The 26,677-nt window shown below is 56.6% G+C and overlaps 1 protein-coding gene across 3 annotated transcripts in view; it reads left to right on the top strand.

The window, feature by feature from the left end:
* MAEA (macrophage erythroblast attacher, E3 ubiquitin ligase) overlaps positions 1–25,601 on the top strand; it is a gene marked incomplete at both ends in the record, with an annotated part of 37,985 nt that extends 12,384 nt beyond the window's left edge. Inside the window, 8 exons of one of the 3 annotated variants that reach the window (XM_080697082.1) lie at positions 7,891–8,073; positions 9,800–10,003; positions 14,750–14,872; positions 18,174–18,250; positions 21,303–21,411; positions 24,085–24,218; positions 25,066–25,261; positions 25,506–25,601. In XM_080697082.1, coding sequence (XP_080553208.1) covers positions 7,891–8,073; positions 9,800–10,003; positions 14,750–14,872; positions 18,174–18,250; positions 21,303–21,411; positions 24,085–24,218; positions 25,066–25,261; positions 25,506–25,601 — 1,122 coding nt within the window. The remainder of the gene's footprint in view (positions 1–7,890; positions 8,074–9,799; positions 10,004–14,749; positions 14,873–18,173; positions 18,251–21,302; positions 21,412–24,084; positions 24,219–25,065; positions 25,262–25,505) is intronic. The other 2 variants (XM_080697084.1, XM_080697083.1) reach the window with 2 other exon arrangements.
* Positions 25,602–26,677: the final 1,076 nt, after the last annotated feature.

Genomic DNA, 26,677 nt, shown 5'->3' with positions numbered 1-26,677 from the left:
GTAGAATTGGAAGTCCAGATATAAAGACATGCATTTATTGTCATTAGTTTTTAGCAAGGATGTCAAGGTAACAGGCAAAGAATAGTCTAAGGGAGACTCCAAGCCCATGTTCCATCCTCAGGACCACCACACCACCACCAAGAGCAGTCTCCGGGAGGCGCCAAGCCTGTGTCCATCCTCAGGACCACCACCAAGAGCAGTCTTGAGTGTCAAAGGCAGAGACAGCTGGACTCCACATACAGAATAGTGAGGCTGCACCCCTACTTCACTCGATGGCCAAACATTAAAGCAGACCAAAAACTAAGTGAAAGAATTAAATTATAAAGTTAAAAAAAAACACCCAAATACAGATCCTTCTGACTTTATTTTTATTTTTTATTTTTTTGGTGGTACTGGGGTTTCTGGAAGCCCTTCTACCTCCAGGCTACACTCCCAGACCTATTTTTTTATATTTTTATTTGGAAACAGGGTCTCTTATGCCAGCGCGGCTGGCTTTGAACCTGCGCCATCCTCCTGTCTCCGCCTCCCAAGCGCAGGGATTACAAGCGTGCGCCACCACGCCCGGCTACCTTCTGACTTTAGATTGAGCGTGATTTCTCGGAATCCTGAAGCATAAGGGACCAAATGAAATTGTGGATTGGACCTTGTTAAAGTGAGAAGCTTGTGCTTCAAAGGACACTGTCAGTAAATGAAGAGGCTGCTGGACATTGGTGCCCAGTCCACAGCTGTCCTGATCCTCAGTGTGATGTTTGCAGGTGATTGGGTCTGGGTGTGTCATGGGAACGAGAGCCCCATATAAAGACGAAATGCTCGCGCTCACTCCAAGGAGGCCCTCGCGAGAGCCCAGCTGTGCCTCCTCACCCCGAGCCGAGGCTTGCGTCTCTAGCCTGAGAAGCTGCTGCAGCTGCCTCATCCTCAGTGCCACCAACAGGACCAGTAGCAGCCAGGACTAGTGAAACTGCCCACAGAGCAGGGAGGGAATGTTTGCAAGTCATCTGTCTGACAAGCATCTAGTGTTTAGAGTACGCGACGTTCATAAAAGGCAAATAACCCCGTTTAAAAGTGAACAAGTAAGCCGGGCGTGGTGGCACATGCTTGTAATCCCAACATTTGGGAGGCTGACAGGAGGATCGCAGGTTCTCAGCCGGCCTCAGCTACTTAGGCCCTCTACAACTTAGACCTTAGTTCAAAATAAAGAATAAAAGAGGGCTGGAGGTGTAGCTTGGAGCTAGAATGCCCCTGGGTTCCATCCCTAGTGCTGCAAAAGTCAAATCAAAACAAAACAAAACAAAAACCAAAGAGCTTTAGTAGGCATTCTCCAGAGGAGATAATAGAGGCAAAGATGCTCCATGTCCTTAGGCACTGAGGAGATGCAGACCAAGGCCGCAGAGATGAGGGCGGAAGGAGGGCTGTCCTAGAAAACATGCACAGTAGCCCTGGGCAGGGAGAAGTGCAAATCCTCGCACACCGCAATGCGAGTACACACTGGTACCGCCACCTCGGGAACAGCTCGACAGCTCCTCGAGAGCTCGTGTGTGGAGTCACTGTGGGTCTGTCTCCAAGAGAGGGGGACATGTCCCCAGGAGTGGAAGCCAGCAAGTATTCGTCAGCGTACACTTCCCAGGACAGTGTATATGTAGTGCATATACACTACATATACACTGCCTGGGAAACGGGACCAACAGTGTGTGTGTGTGTGTGTGAGGGGGGGGCAGTTTTAAAGTAAGGAATTGGCTTGAGTGATGGGGAGGGTGGGAAGTCCAAGATCTGCCGTTGCAAGCTGAGACCCTGGAGAACCCTGACGTGAGGTTCATTCTGAGTGAGGCCTGAGCAGCAGCAGAGGGGACTGCGAGCTCCAACCCAGATGCTGGCAGGCTGGAGACCAGCCAGAAAAGACCGCCTCCCTGCTGATGTGATGAGGGCATCACCGGAGTTGCACGAGGCTTGGTGGCTAGGCTGCCCGCGGCCTCTGCACCCCTCGCGAGGGGTTCCCAGACCCTCTGCAGCTTGCTGACCTCTCTTGAAGTCTTGCCTGTTTGGAGAGTGGATTGCTGGCCTGTACTGGGGGGTGGCGCTCCAGGACCGCCTGGAAAGCGTTTGTCGGGTGTGTCCTGTTTTAATCTCCTTAGGTTGTTTCTTTTTTCTTTTCTTTTTTTACAGGCAGAAGTATGGGTTTGGTAGCATTTAGTTGATCAGTTTTCTTTAGCAGTGTATTTTGTACCTTCGACTAAACCTTTGCCCATTTCAAGGTCATGATGTGTCTTCTGTTTTCTTCTGAGAAGTTCTTTTTTTTTTTTTGTGGGCCTGGGTGTAGAACCAGGGGCATTTGACCTCTGAGTTACACCCCCTGCCCTATTTTATTCTTTATTTTGGAACCGGGTCTCACTGAGTTGCAGAGGGCCTCACTAAGTAGCTGAGGCTGTCCGTGAACCACAGTCCTCCTGTCTCAGCCTCCTGAATGCTGGGATTACAAGCGTGCGCCACCACGCCTGGCAGTTTTAAAGTTTTTGGGTCTGTGACTCATTTCAGAGCAGTTTTCATAGATTGTATGAGGTACAGGTTGAGGTTCACCATTCCTGTGTGGTTTATAGACCTGGCAGTTGAAACTTCCCCTGCCTTGGTCCCTTGGCTGGACGTGTGTTTGGGTTCATTTCTAGGCTCTGTCTGCCCTTTTATTTCTACATCCATTCCCAGACCATTCTCATACTAGCTGGATCATGTAGCTTTATAGTCAATCTTGGAATCAAGCTCCATTCAAGTCACTAGAACTTTTTTTGTGCGTGTGGTAAAACGCACTTACCATTTAATGCTTTACCACATGGCAGCTGTTCAGGGTGGTGCAGTGTAGGGAGCACCTTGCTGTGCGGCCATAGAAGTGGGAGCATGTGATACTGGCCTTCCCCAGGCCGTGTCCTGGGGCCCACCTCCTGGCCGCTGTGAGGGTGCTGCAGTGGACGTGTGTACAGGCACCTTGGCGTCCCTCGATGGAGACCCGGGAGCAGGATTGCAACAGGTGTAGTCCTTCATTTTTAATTCTTTTTTTTTTTTTTGGTGGTCCTGGGGATGGAACCCTTTTACTTCCGGGCTACAGTCCCAGACCTATTTTATATTTTTTAAAATTTTGTAAACAGGGTCTCTTAAGCCACCAAGGTTGGCTTCAAACCTACGCGATCCTCCTGTCTCTGCCTCCCAAGCGCGGGGATTACAAGCGTGCGCCACCGCGTCTGGCTTGTTTTAATTCTTGTAGGAGCCTGTGCTGGCCTCACAGTGACAGGTCATTTACACCCCAGCAGCGTGCACGGGGCAGCACGCCCTCACGGTTACTCTTGTGTTTGGTAAGGCATCCTAACAGGAGATGCTTCGAGTGCCACTGCATGGTGGGGTTTTTGTTTTGTTTTGGTGCTGGAAATTGAAGCCAGCCCAGGGGCATTCTACTCCCGAGCCACACCCCAGCCCATTTTTATTTTTTATTTGTAAACAGGGTCTTGCTAAGTTGCGAGGCTGGCTTTGAACCTTTGATCCTCCTGTCTCAGTCTCCCAAGTACTGGGATCGCAGATGTGGGCGACCGTGCCCAGCGCATTGGGACTTGGTTGCATTTCCCTGGTGATGGTGTAGTGGTGTTGAGCACCTTTCCACCTGCTCACTTGTCGTCTTTAGAGAAAAGTCAAGTCCTTTGCTTTCAATTGGATGGTCTTTTGTTGTTGCGTTGTAGGAGTTCTTTGCATATTCTGGTGCTAGCTCATCACTCATCCGATGCATTATTTGCAAACACTGCCTTCCACTCCGTAGGGTGCCTTGACTTACTTGGGTGTTTACTGCTACACTGAAGGGTTTTGGGGGCATGGTACTGGTGATTGAAGGGCATTCTGCCTCCAAGCTACACGCCCAAGCTACCATGCCCGGCTTTTTTTTTTTTTTTTTTTTTGAAACAAGGTTTTGCCAAATTGCTGAGGCTGGCTTCAAACCTGTGATCTTCCCATCTCAGCCTCTCAGTACTGGGGTTACCATTCCTTAAGATCTATTTGTAGCTGTGTTACCATTTTCACTTAGGCAAACTGTATCTCTTGTGGGCTGGAACCCAGGGGCGTTCTACTTTTGAGCTACAACCCCAGCCCTATTTTTTATTCTTTTATTTTGAAGCAGGGTCTCACTGAGTTGTAGAGGGCCTCACTAAGTAGCTGAGGCTGGCCGCAAACCCGGATCCTCCTGTCTCAACCTCCCAAATGCTCATGTGGTTTCTTCTTTAGTACTTTCTCTCCCCACCCCCCCTTCTCTCTTTGGTCCTTCCTTGAGTGTTTACTGTTTTTCTTCACTGAGCACTGTTTCTGAACATTTTCCTCGCAGAATGGACTTGGGCATCTGAGAGTGTCTTCATTTTGCCTTCATTCTTTTGTGTGTTTGTGGAGGGGTGCGGCAGTGGGCACTAAGGATTGAACCCAGGCAATCCACTGTGCTGTGCCTCCAGCCCTTTTAGTTTTGAGTCAGGGTCTCACTGAGTTACTGTGTGCTGGCCTGCAGTCCTGCTTTCTTAGGCTCCCAAGTACTGGGATTGCAGGCATGCACCACCACGCCCGGTTCTGCCCTCATTCTTGAATGGGAACTTGGCTTGGGTTAGTTTTAGCATTTCTGGAATTCCATGGTCATTATCAAATGCCCTTTGGGAAGGAGCTGTTGGCACTGACAGCCAGAGGCAGTTGGGGAGAGAGCTGTTAGGTAGGAGGAGTCCTGCATCCCAGGGCTGCCCTGGCTTCTTGGAGGAGTGGGTGCAGAGAGGGCACTGGCATGGGATGCTTCTGCTGACCGGTTTGGTAGCTGCAGATGTGATGTAAGGCTGGGAACTCTCTGACAGTGGGCAGAGCTCCAGTTCCCGCGCAGGGACCCAAGGGGGTATGGGCATGTGGGCCAGGCAGAAGGAGCGGGCCTGAGGCTGAGCTCTCAGGAGTGTGGCTGGGCTTGCCTGAGAGCCAGGGCAGGGAGGGTGAGTCCTTCTGGAAAGATTGGCCACAGGAAACTGAGCTTGGGCAGGCTCCCCACCCTTGTGTATCTTGAGGTCAGGAACTGGTGCAGGGCCCAAGGAGGACGCTGAGAAGTTGACTGAGAGTTCAGGAGCTTCTGCTGCAGTTTCCAGGCCTGTGACATCTCACAGCAGCCTGGCAAACACCTGGTCACGTCTGTGCCCGTGGCGAGTGGGTACAGGTGGGCAGGGCGAGCCTCGAGGCCCCTGGTGATACTGTGTGGATGTTTTGTTCACTACTCCCTGAAAGTGTACCAAATGTTGAATTGGCTTTTTTTCATCAGAAGATAGGTAAGTAGTCCTAGACGTTGTAATACTGAGGAGTATCGCAGCGTTGCCTCGCCTTTTTTTTTCTTTTTTTTTTTTCTGGTACTGGGGATGGAACCCTTCTACCTCCAGCCTACACTCCCAGACCTATTTTATTTTTTTAATTTGGAAGCAGGGTCTCTTAAGCCAGCGAGGCTGCTTTCGAACCTGTGCGATCCTCCTGTCTCCGCCTCCCAAGCGCGGGGATGACAAGCGTGCCCCACCACGCCCGGCCTCTTCTTCCTTTTTTGATAAAAGCTAAATGTACATCCTGGTCCAGCGGCTGGAGTGTAGGGGCAGTGCTCCAGCTCCCAATTACCGTGCAGGCCCCATGTTGCCCCATGCACACATGGGTCCAGCAATGAGTGCGTTTTGTGACCTCCATCTGCCTATGCTGGGTTTGTCTTGATTATACTTATTAAAAATGTAATGAGCGTGCGCATGTGCGTGTGTGAAGCTTTTGTTTATTGTGCATCTTGGGATTTATTTCAGTTCAGTGTTTAATACCGGCTGGCCTCAAACCTGCGATCCTCCTGTCTCAGCCTCCCAAGTACTTGGATTACAAGCATGTGCCACCGCACCCAGTTTCTTTCCTACTCTTGAACTGAGTCCCAGAGACTGGTGAGACGTGAGTGTGTGAGTCAGTGTCCCCCTGCTCAGGTGTGGCTTCTTCCTCTGACAGCTTTTTGTCTTGCTAGGGTGTCTAGCAGAGGTTTGGTTTTGGCCTTAAACATTTTCTTTTGAGATATTTAGCTTTACGCAGAAGAGTACTGGAGATACCCTAGACAATCCCTGCCAGTCCCCACGTGCCCTCCCCAACCCTCTTGATAATCACTCTGCACAGCCCTTGCACGCGGAGGACAGGGCTGTGCTGCAGCCCGCTGATGGCTGGGAGCCTCACCCTGTGCGCACCACACAGGAGCTGTGTCTGTGCCATGGAAGCTTTGAACACCCAGCCACGCGAGCATAACTCTGGCTCTTTGTCTAATTGCAAAGATCTTTTCAGTCCTGGCATGGTCGGAGGCTAGACGTACTTGCTCTGCCCCCAGATTTCACCGCCTGGCAGGACGCGCCCGCGCCCGATGCAGGCTGGCTGCTGTGGCGTACAGGGTTGGGGGTCAGCCGAGAGCCTTGTGCCTGTTCTCGGCCTGGTTTCATTCAGCATCAGACACAAGTGCCCGGCCAAAGCGCTGTCTGATGGGACTTCCTCATCCTCTAGGTATGGACAGGAAAGAAGGAGCCCTTTCCCCTCTTCAAGAAGTACTGAATCCTCAGGAGAACATATCCTTGAAGCCAGACCGTGCAGGGGCAGAGGACCCTGCAGAGCGAGCTGGCCACACTTGAGCAAGGGGACACCTGGCCCACCTCGGCCTCCAGGGCCGGCCAGCCTTGCTGGCCACTCTGGGCTCCCATTCTTGTCATGGCGTCAGCCTTTAGCACTCGGGCTTGGAATCCAGGGGCATTCTACCTCTGAGGTATGCCCCAGCCCTATTTTTTTTATTTGGAAAAAGGGTCTTGCTAAGTTGCTGAATCTGGCCTCAAACCCGTGATCCTCCTTGTCTCAGTCTCCCAAGTACTGGGATTCCAGGTGTGCGCCACTGCACTCAGCCCCCTTCCCACCTCTGTAAGACCCAGCTGGTGCACAACAGGCAGGAGTCAGTGAGTCTGTGCCACCACCCTGCAGCCTGTGTGTGTGTGTGTGTGTGTGTGTTACTGAGGACGGGACCCAGGGGCTTTTCTACCTCTGGGCTACACTCCCATACCTATTTTATATTTTATTTGGAAACAGGGTCTCACTAGGTTGCTGAGAGCCTCACTAAGTAGCTGAGGCTGGTTTCGAACCTGCGTGATCCTCCTGTCCCAGCCTCCCAAGCATTGGGATTACAAGTGTGCGCCACCACGCCCAGTCCCTGCACCCCATTTTGAGGGGGAAAAGGAGGTTTGGGGAAGAGAGAGGGAGGCCACCCCTCATCTCCACTATCGTCCCTGCTGTCCCTGAGTGAGGAAGCCCAGGCTCTAAGGCAGGCCCAGGTCTCTTCCCTACACCCAGCCTTCCTCAGAGGCCGTGGGCAGGGGTGGTGTTGGCCTGGTGTGGGGCGGCAGAGCCCACAGAGCCTCTCCTTCCTGCTAGTTGTGACGCAGAGTCGGAGCAGTCGGCAGGCTGTGGTGGACGTTGGCTTGGCTGCGCGTGCGCGGCCTGCTGTGAGTGGGGCTAACCCAGGACGCTGTCCAGGGCGGAGCAAGGGCCCTGGGTGGACAAGCGGCCCGGCCGTGGAGGGAAAGTGTCAGCAGAGGTTAGCTAGGTCACGAGAGGCACAGTGACTCTTGAGGTTTTTCCTTATTTCCCAGATATGGGATAGGGAGTAGCTTTTATAGAATCGGCATAAAGTGAGTGTTTTCTCATGGGTTGTAATTGCACACGCGCATGGGTGGTTTCGCTCTGACCCCGATGAGCAGAACGTCCCTGCCCTACATCCTCGTCCAGTGCTGACTGTCCTGCAGAGCAGCCACTCTGCGCAGATGCCAGTGTCAGACAGGGCCAGACGTCCTCACCGTCTTTCCTGTCTAGGTGCCCTACGAGACGCTGAACAAACGCTTCCGAGCTGCTCAGAAGAACATCGACCGGGAGACCAGCCACGTCACCATGGTGGTGGCCGAGCTGGAGAAGACCTTGAGCAGCTGCCCAGCTGTGGACTCTGTGGTCAGCCTCCTGGATGGTGTAGTGGAGAAGCTCAGTGTCCTCAAGAGGAAGGTCTGTGCCCCACTGATGCGCTGTCCCTGTGGGGGCAGCGAGGTGCCCTGCAGCCAGGGCTGCAGGGTGGAGGGGCTGAGCTGACCCCCTCCTGTACTCAAGCCCCGATCCCAGGCAGCAGCAGAGCGGGCGTGTGGTGGATTGATTGGTTACTTTTGGAATTTCCCCTGAGAATTGCATGTAAGGTTCTTGTTGCTGGGATGGTTAGGCTAGGGCGATTGGATCATGGGACCCAATTCAAAAGTGGGATCTTCCTGGAAGTGCCAGGGAGCTCAGGGGGCAGAAAAGAATCACCAGTCCAAATTGGAGGGCAGGGGTCAGAGAGCAAAGAGAAGAGGGACGCTGCTGCCCTGGAAGTGCTGGCTGGGCCGGGGAAATGGGACCCGAGGGGGTGAGCCCCACAGCGCTGCACCTCGAGGAAGGCGCTCCGGCTTTGCGGCCCGGGTCAGGACCGCCGGGGGCGCGGGGGCTGAGCCTTCAGCTTAGCTTGAGTGGTCCTAGCCAGCGGTGTCCTTGGGCTCAGGCTGAGTAGACGCAGACTCTGTCGTGGAGAGGGCACCCTCGGTCTGAGCATCGGGCTGTTCTTAGATGTGTAGTATCCAGTACAGGGAGCCCAGGGCAGAGAAGGACAAGTGACCCCAGACCAGCACGATTAATGATGGAGAGACCTGTCCAGACTTACTATGTGGGGACTGTCAGCTTCTGCACTGTTCTGTGCCAAAGATTAAAAAACAACTTGAGCCGAGTGTGGTGACGCACACCTGTAATCCTAGTACTTGTGAGACAGGATTGCAGGCTCAAGACTAGCCTCGGCCATAGAGCAGAGCTCCTCACCTAGCGAGACCCTGTTTGAAAATTAAAAAAAAAAATCGTGCTAGGCATGGTCTAGTAATCCCAGTATGTGGGAGGCTGAGACAGAGGGATGGCGTTTGTGGCCAGCCTCAGCTACTTAGTGAGACCTTGTTTCAAAATAGGCTGGAGGTGTAGCTGGGAGGTAGAAGGCCCCTGGGTTCGGTCCCCAGCACCACCCCTACCTCACCCCTCCTCCCACACAGCTTGAAAACCTGCAGGAAGTAGAAAGAGTAAAAAGCAGTTTAGGGTTTAAAAGAATCAAGTCAGCCAAGGGGGTGGCACATGCTTGTAATCCCAGTGCTCAGGAGACTGAGATAAGAGGATCACAGGTTTGAAGCCAGCCTCTGCAGCTTAGGAGACCCTGCCTGTTTCAAAATATAATTGCTAGGCATAGTGATACATGCCTGTAATTCCAGTTCTTGGGAGGCCGAGACAGGAGGATTGCAGATTTGAGACCAGCATGTAGTAACTTAGTGAGACTCTGTTTCAAAATAAAAAATAAAAGGGCTGGGGGTGTATCTCAGAGGTAGAAGGCCCCTGGGTTAAATCTCTAGTACAGCGCGTGAGTGCCCACACAAGCACGCACCCCCCAAAAAAGGGTAACTTTATAATATAAACAGTTAACAGGAAGCTATCACAAGTCTCAAAGTGTGTGTGTGTAGTAGCGCAGCCCGAGAGACGAGAGCATGAGCTGTGAGGATGCACCTGCCTGCCCTGCGCTCTGGACCGAGCCGGCTTGTCTCTGGGGAGCTCGGCTGGCTCCTTAAGTCTGTCCTGCAGCAGTGGGCCCAGCGTGGTCCGCTTTTCCTCGCTGTCCTCTGGGGCTGGGAGCGGTGCAGGCGCCCACCCTGAGCAGGCCCTTGTCCGTGCCCAGGCGGTGGAGTCCATCCAGGCTGAGGACGAGAGCGCCAAGCTGTGCAAGCGCAGGATCGAACACCTGAAGGAGCACAGCAGTGACCAGCCGGCCGCGGCCAGCCTGTGGAAGAGGAAGCGCATGGACCGCATGATGGTGGAGCATCTGCTGCGCTGCGGCTACTACAGCACGGCCGTGAAGCTGGCGCGCCAGGGCGGCGTGGAGGTGGGCTCGCGGCCCGCGCTGGGGCTGGGTGCGTGTGGCTGGTGGGGGGCAGTCTAGGGCCACTCCCGCCTGTGGAGGTGGCGGGCTCAGTAGCCGGGCTGGGAGCATTGGCTCCGCGTGCTCTCCTGGGCCCCTGTTGTCTGCTTGCGTTCTGATTCTGGAAAACTGGGGAGGTCGCGGCCCTCCCGGTGCTTCACCTCCCTGTGACCCTGTGTTTGCTGGTTCTTATCTCAAGGTGCTCACTCCCCAAGTCTGGCCTTACTGGCTCCCGGCCTGCAAGTGCAGAGGCAGGCGGCCCTGTCTGTGGGTGCTTTCTGGAGCGAGGGTGCTGGGGGTCTCGCTATCGCTGGGCGGAGGCCGCATCCTGTTGCCTCGGCCCCCTCACCTGATCTCTGAGTCTGTGCCTGCAGGCCAAGCCCCTCTGCTCCCAGCATCTGTCCATGTTGACGTCCTCCCCGTCCAGGTCAGCCTCCCCTGGCCTGGTCTGAGGTGGTGCCTGTGCTCCACCTGCCCTGAACGCCACCATCCAAGAGGCTCCAGAGGCAGACATCACCTCTGCACGGCGGAGAGCAGTGAGCCTTGCCCAGGAAGGCTATAGGAAGCTATGATAGGATCCCTAGCCCCCATCCTGGGACTGGCCTCCACGCCACTCTTCTGACTCAGACTAGGCCGCCCCAGCCCCCTCAGAGTCCAGCCTCTGTGGACTGGCCTGGCCTCCCTGTCTCACCTCCTGGTCCTCTTCCTCTGCCTGCCTAGAGGCTGCCCGCATGGCTGCGGCGTTCTCCCAGCCCTGGGAAGTCTCCTCGGTGTCCTGCTGACCCTGGGTGGTGTGCCTGGCAGTGCCGCATGTCCCAGGTGACAGCCCAGGCCATGGAGGAGCCTCCTGTCCGGGCTTCTTCCCAGCTTGCTTCCTTGGCTTTTCTACAAGCCTGCTGCTTGCTCCTCTTCACCTCAGCTAGAGGGCTGTGGGAGCCGAGTGGGCCCATCTGGCACGTACACGGGCAAAGGCTGGGTCTCAGACTGAGTGGGGGGCACTGCCCTCTGCCCCACTGTCCTGCGCCTTCTGGGCAAGGCCCGGATGTCCCTAGCAGTCTCGAAGGCCATGGGATAGAGCTGGCTTTTCTGGGGCCAACCTGAACTTGCTCTCAGCCGGGCAGTGCCAGCATGTCTGAAAGAGCTGGCCTTGAGTCAGTGGAGCGCCCACATGGCCAGTGCAAAGACCGGCCGCGCTCCTGCCCCCTGCCCATGGGCCAGAGAGGGCCACTGAGCGCCCAGCCTGTGCTTAGCCACACAGGGCGTCATGATGCCGAGCCTCTGGATTGGCTTGGCAGGTTCTGAGTCTCTGTTTTTAACTGCCATGAGCTTTTGAGTATGTCACTAATTGTTTATCCTCCGGTAAGACAGTAGGAGTCTGGCTTTCACTGTGATTGCTTTTACTTAGGAACTTGTGTCCAGCACATCTCCCTGTGTAGGCTCTGTGGGCCCTGCCCAGCCACAGCTTCTGGAAGGAGCTGCTAGCGGCTTCCTGCTCCCTCTCCCCTGCCCCAGGCCTGGCTGTTGGGACTTGCTCCTAGACGGAGCTCGGGCTGTGCCCTTGCAGACAAGAGCACATCAGCTCAGGGTGTGGCTAAAGGAACACTCTGTGTCCAACCTCCTACTCGCCAATTGAGAAGCTGGTTTTTATTAGAGAAATTTAGCTTTTGAAATTGGAATTATTTTCAGATAGCTTCCCACTTCTCTGGTGGTGTCTGCACGTGTCTGCATCTCAGTCCTTCCTGTGGGTCTGAGCTGGCCCTTGGCTACAGGGAGTCCCTGGCTTTGTGAGAACCCTCCAGAGCTCGGCAGATGTGGCTGTTATTTGTTCCTTCCCAAAGAGCATAGGCCTTGGGAGAGGATCGGTAAGCCCTGTGATTCCCGCTGCCCCCTCCAAATTAGCAGCACCCAAACAAAAGAGGACACGAGAGCGAGTTGCTGGGGTTTCTGGACCTTTCTTGCTAAGGCTGACGTGGAAGCCGGCCTCAGCTCCATTGGGGGCCCTCAGAGTTCAGGTCTGGCCTGCGCTCTCCCCTGCACACTTTTCCAGGTCTGGGCAGACACCCCAGGGTCATGCCGCTGGCTTTCTGCTCTGGTCTCCAGGCCTGTTCTGGGACCCCAGGGGGAGCTGTCCCGGGTGGGTGGCCCCCAGCCTTCCTGCACAGATGCGCTCTGCAGCCGGGGCCTGTCCCAGCAGTGGGTGCCCTGTGCCTCCCCACCCTCCTGCTCACCAGGGCTGGCATCTGGGTTGGGACCCAGCAGCACAGTGGAGAGTGTCAACCTCTCTGCTGAAGAGACTGGCTATGGAAGGCAAGGCTCCACTGGGCTGTTCCTCTTGTCCAGTGTGGGGGCCTTGGGGGCCTGGCCTGTGGTGCGTCCCCCATGCTGTGGGCTAGGGGTTGTATCTGGTGCTGGAGGGGTACAACACAGCATCCTGAGCTGGGGTAGTGGGGGCTCTATCCTGTGCTCTTGTTTGTGGGAGATCACATGAACAGGGGTTGTAGAGGGCTCTGTCTTGTGCTAGGAGGCTGGGGGGGGCAGTTCTGTACTAGTAGGCTATGGGGGCTCTATCCTATACTAGGAGGCTATGGGGGGGGCTCTATCCTGATCTAGGAGGCTATGGGGGCTCTATCCTATACTAGGAGGCTGGGGGGGGGCTCTATCCTGATGTAGGAGGCTATGGGGGCTCTATCCTATACTAGGAGGCTATGGGGGGGCCTCTATCCTGATCTAGGAGGCTATGGGGGCTCTATCCTATACTAGGAGGCTGGGGGGGGGCTCTATCCTGATCTAGGAGGCTATGGGGGCTCTATCCTATACTAGGAGGCTGGGGGGGGCCTCTATCCTGATCTAGGAGGCTATGGGGGCTCTATCCTATACTAGGAGGCTATGGGGGGGGCTCTATCCTGATGTAGGAGGCTATGGAGGGGCTCTATCCTGATCTAGGAGGCTGTGGGGGCTCTATCCTGTACTAGGAGGTTGGGGGGCTCTATCGTATACTAGGAGGCTGGGGGGGGGCCTCTATCCTGATCTAGGAGGCTATGGGGGCTCTATCCTATACTAGGAGGCTGGGGGGGGCCTCTATCCTGATGTAGGAGGCTATGGGGGCTCTATCCTATACTAGGAGGCTATGGGGGGGCCTCTATCCTGATCTAGGAGGCTATGGGGGCTCTATCCTATACTAGGAGGCTGGGGGGGGGCTCTATCCTGATCTAGGAGGCTATGGGGGCTCTATCCTATACTAGGAGGCTGGGGGGGGCCTCTATCCTGATCTAGGAGGCTATGGAGGCTCTATCCTATACTAGGAGGCTATGGGGGGGGCTCTATCCTGATGTAGGAGGCTATGGAGGGGCTCTATCCTGATCTAGGAGGCTGTGGGGGCTCTATCCTGTACTAGGAGGTTGGGGGGCTCTATCCTATACTAGGAGGCTGGGGGGGGCCTCTATCCTGATCTAGGAGGCTATGGGGGCTCTATCCTATACTAGGAGGCTGGGGGGGGCCTCTATCCTGATGTAGGAGGCTATGGGGGCTCTATCCTATACTAGGAGGCTATGGGGGGGCCTCTATCCTGATGTAGGAGGCTATGGGGGCTCTATCCTATACTAGGAGGCTATGGGGGGGGCTCTATCCTGATGTAGGAGGCTATGGAGGGGCTCTATCCTAATCTAGGAGGCTGTGGGGGCTCTATCCTGTACTAGGAGGTTGGGGGGCTCTATGCTGTGCTAGGACTCTGTGGGGGGGTCTATACTGATCTAGGAGGCTGTGGGGGGGCTCTATACTGTGCTAGGAGGCTGGGGTGGGGCTCTATCCTAATCTAGGAGGCTGGGGGGGGACTCTATCCTGATCTAGGAGGCTGGGGTGGTCTCTAACCTGTGCTAGGAGGCTGGGGGGGGGGCTCTATACTGACCTAGGAGACTGGGGGAGGGGGCTCTATCCTGTGCTAGGAGGCTGGGGGGAGGCTCTGTCCTGATATAGGAGGTTTGGGGGGGGCTCTATTCTGATCTAGGACCCTTGGGGGGTGCTCTATCCTGTGCTAGGAGGCCAGGGGTGCTCTATCCTGTGCTAGGAGGCTGGGGGGGGCTCTGTCCTGTGCTAAGAGGCTGGGGGGGGTGCTCTATCCTTTGCTAGGAGGCCGGGGGTGCTCTATCCTGTGCTAGGAGGCTGGGGGGCTCTGTCCTGTGCTAGGAGGTTGGGGGGGCTCTGTCCTGATCTAGGAGACTGGGGGGCTCTGTCCTCATCTAGGAGGCTGGGGGGGCACTATCCTGATCTAGGAGGCAGGGGGGGCTCTATCCTGATCTAGGAGGCTGGGGGGCTCTGTCCTCATCTAGGAGGCTGGGGGGGCTCTATCCTGATCTAGGAGGCAGGAGGGGGCTCTATCCTGATCTAGGAGGCCTTGTGGGGGGCTCCATCCTGTGCTAGGAGGTTGCCTGGGAAGGGGAGACCTGTGCTTAACATGTGACCTCGGTGGGCAGGTGTTGATGTTTCCTCTGTCCCCTCTCCCTGAAATCTGGGGCCTGGCCCCTATCAACAGGGTCTGCCCTTTGTGAGCTTCAGTCTTGGGCTATTCTTGTTCATGGAGACTGTCCCCTGGGGCTGTTGCGGGGGTGCTGGGGCTGGGCCTGTGCTGTGGCTGGAGGCTCAGCTGGGGGAGGGTCAGGACTGGATACCCCTGCATGTGGGTCCAGTCTGACCCCAGCTGCCCCTTCCCCTAAGGATCTGGTGAATATCGAGATGTTCCTGACAGCCAAAGAAGTGGAGGAGTCCCTTGAGAGGCGTGAGACAGCCACCTGCTTGGCCTGGTGCCACGACAACAAGTCCCGGCTCCGGAAGATGAAGGTGCATGGGGCTCCCCTGGCGGGCTGGGTGGGTATCGGACGGAAACTGCACCACCTGCCCAGAACCCAGCGCACCCTCACCTGTTGTTAGTAGTGGTTTTGGCTTCTCCACTGGGTTGCTGGGTTGGCTTGCGTTTGGGATGCGTGGGGTGGTGGTCTGCTTTTAGGTAGAAACCCTAGGATCAGCCTCCCATGATAGGGCTGGGTCATCGCCCTTCGGAAGCATGGCACCATTGTAGGTAGGCAGTTTCTGGGCTCCTGGGCCAGCTGTAGACGAGAAGCTGCCAGGAGGTGGCTGTTCCCCAGAGGCTGTAGCACCCTGGACAGTGGTATTCTGCTGAATACAAGGCATAAACTGCAGAATTTTAACCTGCTCACTAAAGATCGTGCGGTCCTAGGGCTTGCAGAAATGCCTTAACGTTTATTAACAGCCCCTGCCTTGGTTAGAGAAACTGTTTGTTTTCTGTTTCCTAAGCTGAGTGCTTCTTTAACCCCCTTGGTTGAGCTTGTCGGGTGCACATAGTCACCAGCCGAGAGTGACACTCTCTGCCACTCAGGGCCGCCAAGGCGAGTACGAGGCGAAGACGGGACGAAAGAGTAGAGCCGCCAGCGGCTCCCCTAAAGAGAGTGAGGATCTTGGTATGGAACCCCTAAAAGGAAAGCCAGAATTGGTATGTAACGCTCGCTCGCTCGCTGGGCACACCTGCACAGCTCCGCCCCCACTCCCTCAAGGGGTCTCCGCCCGAGGGCGATTTCTGCAAGCCCTGACCACCTGCCACGCTGCTGTGGGCCCGTCTGCATGGTTGGTAGCTGCAGGCAGGCAGGGGCTGAGTGTGCGTGGCTGTGGCGTAGCCTCAGTATCCACGGAGGCAGGCTGGAGGGGAACTTCAGCAGCTGTGCACCCTGAGGACACCTGATGGCGCGGTCAGTGGAGCGGAGCAGGACGGCGGCTGTCCACGTCTGTGTGCACACGTGGGTGCCCAGCAGACCAGAGGCACCCTGAGAACCTACATGGGAAGAGACTTTTGAGACCCGAGTTGTACTGTTGTAAACTAAGAATAATGGGGTTCAGTCTAGTACCTGTTGAATGGACTCAGGTGTTAGGCCCCGCAAGGGACTGAGGCAGTGATCTGGGCGCCTGGTGTCAGAGCCTGTGGAGTGGGGAAACTCGAGGTACCAGACCTGTTGTGGGGCACCCAGAGTGGCCAGTGTTTGTGCCCGTGCCACTACCAAGACTCGCGTGCTCAAGATGAGTCTGACCACCTGATTCCACCACATGGATGCACCTGCCTGTTAGTGGATGGCTTGAAAGTTAATGTGTTAGAGCAAAGAGCAGTCCTAATCGTGAAGACAAGTTTAAAGAGGTGCATTAGACAAAGCAGTTACCTAGAGTTACCCAGAGTCCTGCTCTCCCAAGTGGTCTGTTAGGTGGCGCCTTCCTGCTTTTAGACAGCCCTCGGGTGCCACGACGCAGGGCCAGGGAAGGTGGGGTCTCTGCAGGACTCGGGGTCTCTGCAGGACTCTGTGTGGGGAGTCCCTCTTGGACTTGCTGCCTGGCGTTGATGGAGCAGAGGGCCCACTAGTGCCTGTCCACTCGGCAGTGGGCCAGGCCGCTCCCAGGGACCATGTGGTGAGCTGGCCTCTTTTCAGTGGGCTTCAGAGTGTCCCCAACTCGGCACTGAGCACACCACGCCTGCCCCACTGTGGGGCCGGGGTGCCTTGTTCCTACTCAGGGCAGACTGCAGGTGCAGACCACAGGCACAAGGCTCAGGGCAGTGTAGGAGGGGGCCGGGAGCCACCTTGAGTGTCCCTGGCCCATCCCCACTGAGCATCACCACTGCAGGTGCTCGTGTGTGGTGTGGCTGAGGAGCGGGCCGTGGCACCAGGCACAGGGTTGGGGTGCACTCTGCCAGGGTCAGGCTGAGATGGCCCCTGGGAGTACGTGAGAATGCACGGTACTGGGGCCCGATTGAAGGTTTAGATGTTTGGGGGGCTCATTGACTTGCCTTGGAGAATTCTGTTGAATCCAGTGTGTGCGCAGGGTGCTGGAGCATCAGAATGACGTGGGCACAGAGCCCCAGATGCTTGTTCTGGGGACCATGACGTCTAGGCGCAGAGCCCCAGGGCCATGCCTTTCCTCCCTCCTGCTTTTAGTGGGAAGTGCGAACGTGTTCTGAAGCCACGTCAATGCTCGAGGTTGAAGTCACTGCTTGTATGAAAGACTCCTGCTTTCTGCCGGGCATGGGGGGCACGTGCTTCTCAGCCTGGGAGGCTGAGACAGGACTGAGGGCCAAGGACAGCCTCAGCAAATAGCGAGACGGTACCAACCTAGCGAGACTGCGTCAAAATAAAAAAGGACTAAGAGTGTAGCCTGGAGGTAAAATGCCCCTGGGTCAGTCCCCGGGGCCACACACACACAAACCCTGGTTTCCACTGAGGTTGCAGAAGTTAATTCTTTCCACTGGCCACTTCTCTGGGAACGCGAGTTCCAGCCCAGATTGGATGTGTAGGTCTGGTTTCCAGTCAGCTGTGGGCCTCTGTGCAGACTGCACCTGTGGGCCCCATAGTGCCCACCCACCCCCATCGCTGCGGTGCTCCAGACACTGCAGCCTTCTGTGTCCATGCCGCCTGTGCCCTCCCCTGCATAGCGCCCTCACAGCCTCGGCTGACCCTGGGCTTATACCTCTGTGGGGACCACCCCTCTGCCATCTCCACCTGGTCCTGGGCCTCGCCCATGACCACAGTAGGAGCCTTGGCTCTGCTGCCGCCTACTCTGGGCACCACCCACCCAGGGCCTTTGCACTGGCTTTTGTTTCTTCCTGGAACACTCCCCAGCATCTCTGTTCCCCTACGCATCCACCTTTGCTCAGATGTTCCTGTCAGTCCTGAGGCGCCACCTTCTAGCCTACCTCGGACCCACTTCTGAGTCAGTCTCCTTCCTACGGGCCTCAGTGTCTCGGGACAGTGGCTTGTCTGGATTTTTCCAGAACAATCCCTGGCAGAGTACTGCCCTTTCGAGGCCGACTGGAAACACTGTGTCTGAGGCCTGTGGGTGATGGGAGGGAAATGCGTTAGGGAGAGCGCTAGGCCCTCCACGGGGACCGGAGGCCCCTCTGCCCGTGCGAGGAGCTGGCAGTGGATCCTGTGGGCTCAAGGCTCCTGCTTGCGCCCACCACTTCACTCCTGGGCGCACTGAGGCTGCGTTGGGGCTGCTGGCCCCACTGGGAGGTGTTGGCTGCAGGTGGAAGGGCTGTTCTGGCCACAGCCCTGAGCACTGACACCCACCCTGCCTTTGCCCACAGAGCTGCCTGGAGTTCAGCCTCAGGATGCAGGAGTTCATTGAGCTCGTGCGGCAGAACAAGCGCCTGGACGCCGTGAGGTGAGGTTCTGCACCACACGCCTGCTGCTCACGAGGTGGCGCTCACGCCACGCCCCTCGCCCACATGGCCTGGGTGCTGGGCTGCGTGCCAGCGGGCTTCCCATCTGGTGGCCGAGGGCTCCGCAGCCGTGCTCGTGAGCCCCGGACAGGGCTCTGGGCCCTGCCTCCACACTGCCAGTGGTGGGAGTGCCCTGTGGCATCAGCCCTGCATCCGTTGAGGGCCTCAGTCTGGGCCGTTCCCATCGTGGCCACGTGGGAGGACCCTGGCTGTCCCTGGGCACAGCTGGCTCCCTGGACAGGGCCCTGCAGCCGGGCAGAGGGCGGGAAGAGTTGCTCTTGCTCACCCTCGTTCGGATGTGCAGCGTCTACCGGAGGAGGAGGAGGCGGCCAGGGGCATCTCCCACTGCTTCCCCCAACCAGCCATCTCAGCCCCCCAGCGGCCCTCCTGGAGGAGGTGGCGGCAGCTCTGGAGTGCAGGGTCTTCTTGCTCCCACTTTGCTGAGGCCCCTGCCGACTAAGCCTGGAGCTCCAAGCAGGGTGCCCGCCAGGCGTCTGCACACGGTCTAGCTGACTGGTGGTACCCTCTGCACCTCTAGCCACTGGGGGTTGACAGGGAGGGGGTCTCCGTCCTGTTCCATCCTGGCCTTGGCTCGTGTCCATGGGTGACATCTGCTCGGCCAGGGCTGGCTACCCCCTCTGGCCTTCTCCACACTCTTTTTGTGCAGCCCCCCACGGGGCTGTGTGATTGTGCTACCCGGGGTGGGCACTCCCCAGGGGAATGGGAGGCTTACAATGCCCCAGTGACAGCTGGGACAGCCCAGAGCTGTGTTCTTGCCTTGTTTGCTGTGGTGAACAGTGGGTCCCCTCCAGGAGGACCTCAGCCTGCCATGCTGGCCTGGCAGCTGGCCTGGCCCCGGAGTGGCAGGCAGGGGTGAGGCTGAGTGCCTGTGCTGTACCTGGCACAGGGGCGGGCACCACCAAACAGCTGCGCTCCCGGGGTGGCCGCAGGGCTCTGGCCTAACAGTGCCCTCTGGTGCCAGGACAACAGGGCGTGCTAAGATCTTACTTCGATGGAAAGTCTTCATTACAGTCTAAAATAGCATGCCAGCTGTGATCCCACTATTTGGAGGCTAAGACCGGGAGATTGTGTGTTTAAGGGCAGCCTCACAGTGTCACGGGGTTCTCAGCAACCTAGGGAGACCCTGCTTCAGAACAAAAAGTAAGAAGGGCTGAGGGTGTAGCTCAGGTGGAACGCTCCTGAGTTCAACCCCCAGGACCACTAGTAGAAGCGATGAGTGCCATTTAAGTTTTGTTTTTGGAATTTTCTTAAAACAAGCAGGTATGAGGAAGTAATTGAGCTGCTGCTCCTCTGTGGGAGACACGCTTGAGCTGCTGACCAGCACTGGCCTGCAGCCTGCCCAGAGCATTGCTGGGACCTGCGCCTGGGTGGAGTGGCACTCTCTGGGGCAGGCATGGCAGGGCCTCTGTTGGCAGGAGGCTGAGGAGGGAGGGCGAGAAGGCTTGGGGTGGTGTGGGGTGTGGAGGTGGCAGGCGACATCCACAGGACCTGGAGGGGATGGGAGCAGAGGGGATGGTGTGTTGCTGGGGCCGTGTTTTGGGGGTCCTGACTCGCCTGTCAGTTGGACACATGGCTGTGCCTCATGATGGGCTAGTCCCGCTGACCCTTATCTGGGGCCTAGTGACCAGCAGCCTTCACCAGCTCAGCCTGTGGACTGCCCCCCAGCCCCCTGGGCCCTGAGTCTGGTGCCAGGCCACAGGGCTCACTGGCTGCATTTGCCTTGCGTTTTTGAAAGCACCAGCAGCTGGTGATCACTTTTGACCATGTCTGTATTTGTGTGTGCATGAGACAGGGTCTCACTATGTTGCCCAGGCTGTCCTTGAACTCCTAGACTTAAGCCATTCTCCTGACTCAGCCTCGAGCAGCTGGGAGGGACTACAAGCACACACCACCCTGCCCAGCTGCGTGTTTGACAGATACATGTCTGACCTAGGTACCTGGACCATGGTGTGTACCGAGTAGAGTCACGCTGCATGAGGTCCAGACTGTGTCAGTAAACATGCGGGCCTCGTCCTGGCCAGGTGAAGCTCGGTGTGCAGAGTGTTTTCAGGGCTTTTGTGTATGTTTGTGTGTTTAAGGGAAAGATTGGCATTAGCCAATCAGGAAAGCGGCTCTATTATCCTAGAATTAGGATGTCAGCCATGGGCTCTCATTGCCTGCCTGCACAGAGCTCAAGAGAGACCCGGTCAGCCTCACCTCTCTCTCTCGGCCATCCTGGGCAGGTGCCTGGCTCACCCTCTTCCCATGGGGCAGCCAGCCATGTGAACTTGCCATGGGTATGTCCTGAGCTGGACCCCCGCTCCCTCTGGCCGCGTGGCCCCTTTGCTTCCTGTTCTCTCTTCTGCCCATTGGTGCTTTAGCCTCGTGGCCAGGTTGTTGTCCCCTGAAGTGCTGCCTGACCCCCATCTCCAACCAGAGCCACGTACTTTGGGGCCGCAGTTCTGTGTCGTCCGTCCGTGGAGCAGAGGGGCTAGTTTGAGGCCATGGGCACAGAGTACAGTGCAGCTCCAACAGCAGGCCAGTGCCCAGTGGCCCTAGACCTGTGGGGCTCTTGGGAAGGTGTGGACCCATGGGCATAGGCCTCAGGTTGAGCAGGTGCCACCCAACAGCTGGGGGCTGCATCTCACCTCATTCTTCCACCGCATAGCCCCTCGGGTGGGTGTGGGCTCTGGGCAGAAGCCAGCTGTGTGTCACACGGAAAGGACCATGGCCGTGTGCTCACTTGCACACCAGGCTGGGAGCCAGGCTGGCCGTGTGGAGCAGGGAGGCGTGAGGAGGCCGGAGCCTCTGCTCCCGGGATTGTGCGCGGGGTGAGCATCCACGGGGGAGGCACTTGCAGGTCTCACCCAGGCGCCCTTCCGACCCTGGTGAACCAGCTCCTCCTGCCCAGCCCTGCTTCTGGGCACGGGGATGCTAGCACAGGTCCTTGAAGGTGAACATGCAACTTAAATGTGCCAAAATGTTGTTTTGTAGACACGCAAGAAAACACTTCAGTCAGGCTGAAGGGAGCCAGTTGGACGAGGTTCGCCAGGTCATGGGCATGCTGGCCTTCCCACCAGACACACACATCTCCCCGTACAAGGTAATGTCCCACCTTCCCGAGGCTCCCGCTGGCCTTCAGGGCCAAGGCATCACGTGGGGTGGGTGGCTCGGGTGCTGTGGGCTCCTGAGCACCCTGCGAGGGCCCACCCCTATGCGCCCTGCTTTATTCCCAGTCTGCTAATGGAGATTTGGGTCAGAGGGCGTGAGAGAGCTCCGCCCGGCTCGTTGGGCCTCGGCCTCCCTCTTCTGCCTTCTCTCCTTCGCTTCCTCTTGCTGCCCCTCATGGGCCAGCCCACCGGTGGTGTCACCGCCTCGGCATCAGGCTCACTCAGATCTGCTGTCCCAGCCCTCTGCGCTGAGGCCCTGTGTCCTGGCCTGGGGAGGGGAAGTGGTCCTACACATGGCTGACCAGTGCCGGGATGCCGGCACCAGCCCCACCCATCTGGGCCTGCCGCTCACAGCCCCCTCCCCTGCTCAGCTGAGCATCATGGGACCTGAGAGTGCACCATGTGTGCATCTCGCTGGCCTCGATGTTCTGAGGCTGCCCTGCAGCTCCCCCTGGGCACACTGGCTGGCCCCTCTGGAAGGCCTGCCTGCGCCCGCCCGTACAGTGCTGAGGCCTGGGAGCTTTGTGGAAGCCGCCGCCAGGCCAGGTGCCGCAGGCTGGCTCAGCTGCTCACATGTGGTCAGCGCTTCAGGTGTCTTTCGCTTGCTCTGGAGACTGTTAGAACTGCAGTAAAGGCTGGCCCAGTCTGGTGATGAAACGTGGGTTTAGCAAGTGGCTCATCTGGCCTCCCTTAGGTGCCTTACCTAGTGCAGAGGGGCTGAGGCAACAGGGAGAAGCCCCTGCCCTTCGCGTGGGCCTCCCAGGATCACGGCCATGCCCGGCCGCTCACCAGAGCCAAGGCGAGCTGGTGACAGCACAGCCACCACGTAGCTTCCTGCCAGCGACGGGAATCTGAGCATGCCAAAGATGCAGACCACGTTCACGTAGGAACCTGCAGCCTGAGGAACACCCGCGGTTTAGGGTGGCGCTGACTTGAACAAATAGTTGGGAACATGTATGTCTCAGAAGCCATGAAGAGAGGAGCGAGGGACCCGTGCTTTCTTGAGCTTGGGCTGAGCTCCCCCCAACTCCAACCCGGTGTCCTGTGTGGCAGGAAGGCACAAGGAAGCTCTTTTGTTTCTGTGTTGCTGGGGATGCACCGGGGATGTTCTTCTGAGCTACACCCCCAGTCCTATTTTGTTTTTTATTTTGAAGCAGGGTCTCACTAAGTTGGTGAGGCTTGCTGTGAACTTGCGATCCTCCTATCTCAGCCTCTTGAATACTGGGATTACAGGCTTGCATCATCATGCCCAGCTTGTTTGTTTGTTTGCTTAATGAATGAATTAATTAATTGTGGTACTGGGGGTGGAATCCAGGGGCATTTATACCTCTGGGCTGTACTCCCAAACATATTTTCTATTTTATTTGGAAACATGGTCTCACTAAGTTGCTGAGAGCCTCGCTAAGTAGCTGAGGCTGGCTTTGAACCTGTGCGATTCTCCTGTCTCAGCCTCCCAAGCGCTGGGATTACAAGCATGTGCCACCACGCCCGGCTCATGCCCGGCTTTGAGGATACTTTTGTTTAGAGAAAGCAGTAGCTATGAGACCAGAAGGCAAAGCACCCTTTACTTCAGAGTCTTCTGGAATGTCGATTTAATACCACACAAAGTTTGCTTTTGTATATAAGTAATACTAAAATGGTTTTTAAAAGGTTGAAGTGGAGCAGGGCGTGATGGCTCACACTTCTAATCCCAGCATTCAGGAGGCTGAGACAGGAGGATCGCTATTCACCGACAGCCTCAGCTACTTAGTGAGGCCCTCTGCAACTTAGTGAAACTCTGTTTCAGAAAAATAATAAGAAAATAGGGCAAGGGGGGGGTGTAGCTCGGAGGTTGAATGCCCCTGGGTCCCGTCCCCAGACCCGCCAAAAAAAAAGGTTGATGTGGCCGAGCATGGTGGTGCACTCTTGTAATCCCAGCATTCGGGAGGCTGAGACAGGAGGATCATAGTTTGCAGACAGCCTCAGCTATTTAGGCCCTTTGCAACTCAGTGAGACCCTGTTTCAAAATAAAGAATACAAAATAGGGCTGGGGTGTAGCTCAGAGGTAGAATGCCCCCCGGGTTCCATCCCCAGTACCGCGCCAAGAAGAAAAAAAAAAGTTGAAGTGTGCTATTTACCCTAAGACTGTCTGAGGAGTCCACAGAGAAGGGCTGGTGGTGCCCTTCCCTGCCTCTGTCTGCCAGTCTTTCTCTGACAGATACTGTTCGCCCCTTCTGCCTTGGTCTGAATCACACTCACACTTGCTCTTGTCCTTAGCATCACTCTGGAGGCTCAGTCTCTCCCCTCAGCCTTGGCACTCTGTAGCACCTGCACCCAGCTGTCCTTCCAGCCCAGAGAGCCCTTTCTTGTCCTTAGGCCACAGGATGCCTCACATCCAGACCATTTGGATCAGTTTATGGACACATGATGTTCCAGAAAGCAAGGCCAGCAGGGTTCTTGTTGGATATAAAATCAGGGCTCATGGGAGCGCATGAGTGCTGGCCTTTAGTGCAGAGGGTCTGGGCTGGTGAGGGCAGGTGCCAGCCACGACACCACCCTGCCCTATCCCATCGGGTCTCCTGGGAGCTGTCCAGAGGGTCCAGAAACCTCCGCCTTGTCTCCTCCAGGACCTCCTAGACCCGGCCCGGTGGCGGATGCTGATCCAGCAGTTCCGATACGACAACTACCGACTGCACCAGCTGGGAAACAACTCGGTGTTCACCCTCACCCTTCAGGCAGGCCTTTCAGCCATAAAGACACCGTATCCTCTGCACGTGTTGCCTGCGCCGCCTGGGCTCCTGTCCGTGGCCCCATTTTAGCAGACTGGCCTTGCCCTCGGCCACTGTCCCGAGTCTTGAGGACAGAGGCTACCCAGCCCGAGGTGCATTGCTTCCTCTCTGTCTGTCTCCAGCTGCTGCACACCTGGCTCCCCAGGGTCCCTGAGACTTAGGGACTGGCCCCACCCAGCCAAGGGTCTCTGTTCTGCTTCCCAAAGGTGGTGCTGTGGCAGGGGGCCTTCCTTTCTAGGCCAGACACTTTTGACTCCTCCTAATCCGAGTTGGATAGCTCTGTCCTGTGATGAGACTGGCCCACCTTTCACGTGATTCTGTCCCGTGTGTGTGCGACCCTGTCGCTATTTGCCACTCTGTCCTGTGTGTGCATGACCGTGCTGCAGGGTGGTGAGCAGCTGCCCGGCGTGCTGTGCTCTGATGGGGGCTGGCCGTCTCCTTGCACCTGTCCTGTTGAACGCTGGGGGAGAAGCACTGTTTGCTCACTGCCTTCCATGAGGCTCCGTGAGGACATCGCCCTCGGGGCTCTTGGCTCTTCTGCTTGAGAGGCTGGGGCCCTTGGGAGTGGGGGACCTCAGTCGGCATGACACTGTGCTCTTGTGTGCAGGCCCCAGGGACAGAGGTGCTGTGGCTTCTTGGCTCCGGTCAGGCCTCTGGGTGGCTGTTCTGTGCTGAAAGCAGCATTTTTTGCCTTGAACATTAGCCTATGTTTTTTGTGCGGTGACCGATGGGCCAGCAAGGCCACTGTGATCTGAGCAATGAGTGGCCGTGGTGAGCCTGTCTCCCTGCTGCCCCAGCCCTTCCTTGACCTGCATACAGACAGTGCTACAAGGAGGACGGCAGTTCCAAGAGCCCCGACTGCCCCGTGTGCAGTCGCTCCCTGAACAAGCTGGCACAGCCTCTGCCCATGGCCCACTGCGCCAACTCTCGCCTGGTCTGCAAGATCTCCGGTGACGTCATGAATGAGAACAACCCACCCATGATGCTGCCCAATGGCTACGTCTACGGCTACAACGTGAGGCCCGGAGGGTTGCTGCGCCCACAGGCTGGGGCTGGGTGGGTCGCACTCTCCTGATCATCCCAGCGTGTGGTCTGGGCTGCCACTGAAGGTGGACAGCCCCACAGTCCCCAACAACTGCATTCAGCGAGTGACGCAAGACAGACGGCTTGTTCCTGATAGTTCATTATGTGGGTCTCTAAGAAGTCGTAACTTAGGTTGCATTTCATCGTCCTAACATGTTCCTGTTCTTATTTTTCAGTCTCTGCTTTCTATTCGCCAAGATGATAAAGTTGTTTGCCCAAGAACCAAAGAAGTCTTCCACTTCTCACAAGCCGAGAAAGTGTACATCATGTAGGCCGTGTCGCCAAGTGCGCGCCTCGGGGCCAGGGCGCCCTCCCCCTGCCCTGCTCCAGCTTGGGCGGCGCTTCTATTTCTTGCGACCAAAGATCAGTGAGCAACGATAAATACTCTTAGGAAGAGAGGAAGTCAGATTGAATAAGTTTGTACTTGAAAACAGCGTTTTGATCAGTAGGATTTTGTAATATAAGTCGACTGTTTGCTTCTGCGGAGTACCTGCAGATGTCAAAGGAAACTTTCTCTACAGACTGACCTGAACACCAGGGAACTCAGCACACCTCAAAATGAGTCGATTATTTCCTCTTCCTCAGTTTCTTCCTTCTCGTGATGCTGAGATGGGGGGTGGGGGGACTTGAGGAATGGGGCTGGTCCTTCACGGCGGTGCAGCCAGAGCCCAGGCCGGGTGCCAGCGCGCTGGAGTGGCCTCGGCGAGCTGCGGGGCAGCGTGGTGCGCAAGGGCTTTTCCTGCCCTTGCTGCAGAGCTACTGCCCAAGTGCCTGGCGCTGCCCTGGGCTGGCCTGGCTGGCGGCTCTGGGCCTGTGTCGCTGTGTGCGTAGGTTCAGCAGCTCATCTTCCACGCACCGCCACCGCCTTACTTCCTGCTTCCAGAATGTATCATGTGGAACTCCACTGGACCGAGTTTCTGCAGAGGCCTTGCTGGATGGTTCCGTAACCCTAGTCTAAGTGCTATTCACTACAGACACTGGTAGTTCAGCTGAAATAAGTACTGAGGGGTTTTCAAAGTCAATGAACCATGTAGTCCACACAGAACCATATGGTAGAGGTTTGTATCTAGCGCTTATTTTTGCATGTTGATGTTGATTAGCTAATAAACTGTAAATGTAAAACGTGTTAATAAAATGGCTTTCTATTTCTCATTTCCATGTGAGGCGTTTCTGTGTGGGGCTTTTGCCTGGGTCTGTTCTGTGCTCCCCTTTGCTGGTCAGCAGGCTGAGCCTGCAGCTCTGTGAGGCCTGAGGTTGTGGCTGCCTTTGCTGCAAAAAAGGGGGCTCATCTGTTCAGCTTTTGTGTCTTTGTGTGTGTGGTGCTAGCGATTTGACCCAGGGACATTCT

This window comes from Muscardinus avellanarius (assembly GCF_963383645.1).
Source record: "Muscardinus avellanarius genome assembly, chromosome: 6".
NCBI lineage: Eukaryota > Metazoa > Chordata > Mammalia > Rodentia > Gliridae > Muscardinus > Muscardinus avellanarius.
This window is presented reverse-complemented; position numbering and strand designations above follow the sequence as displayed.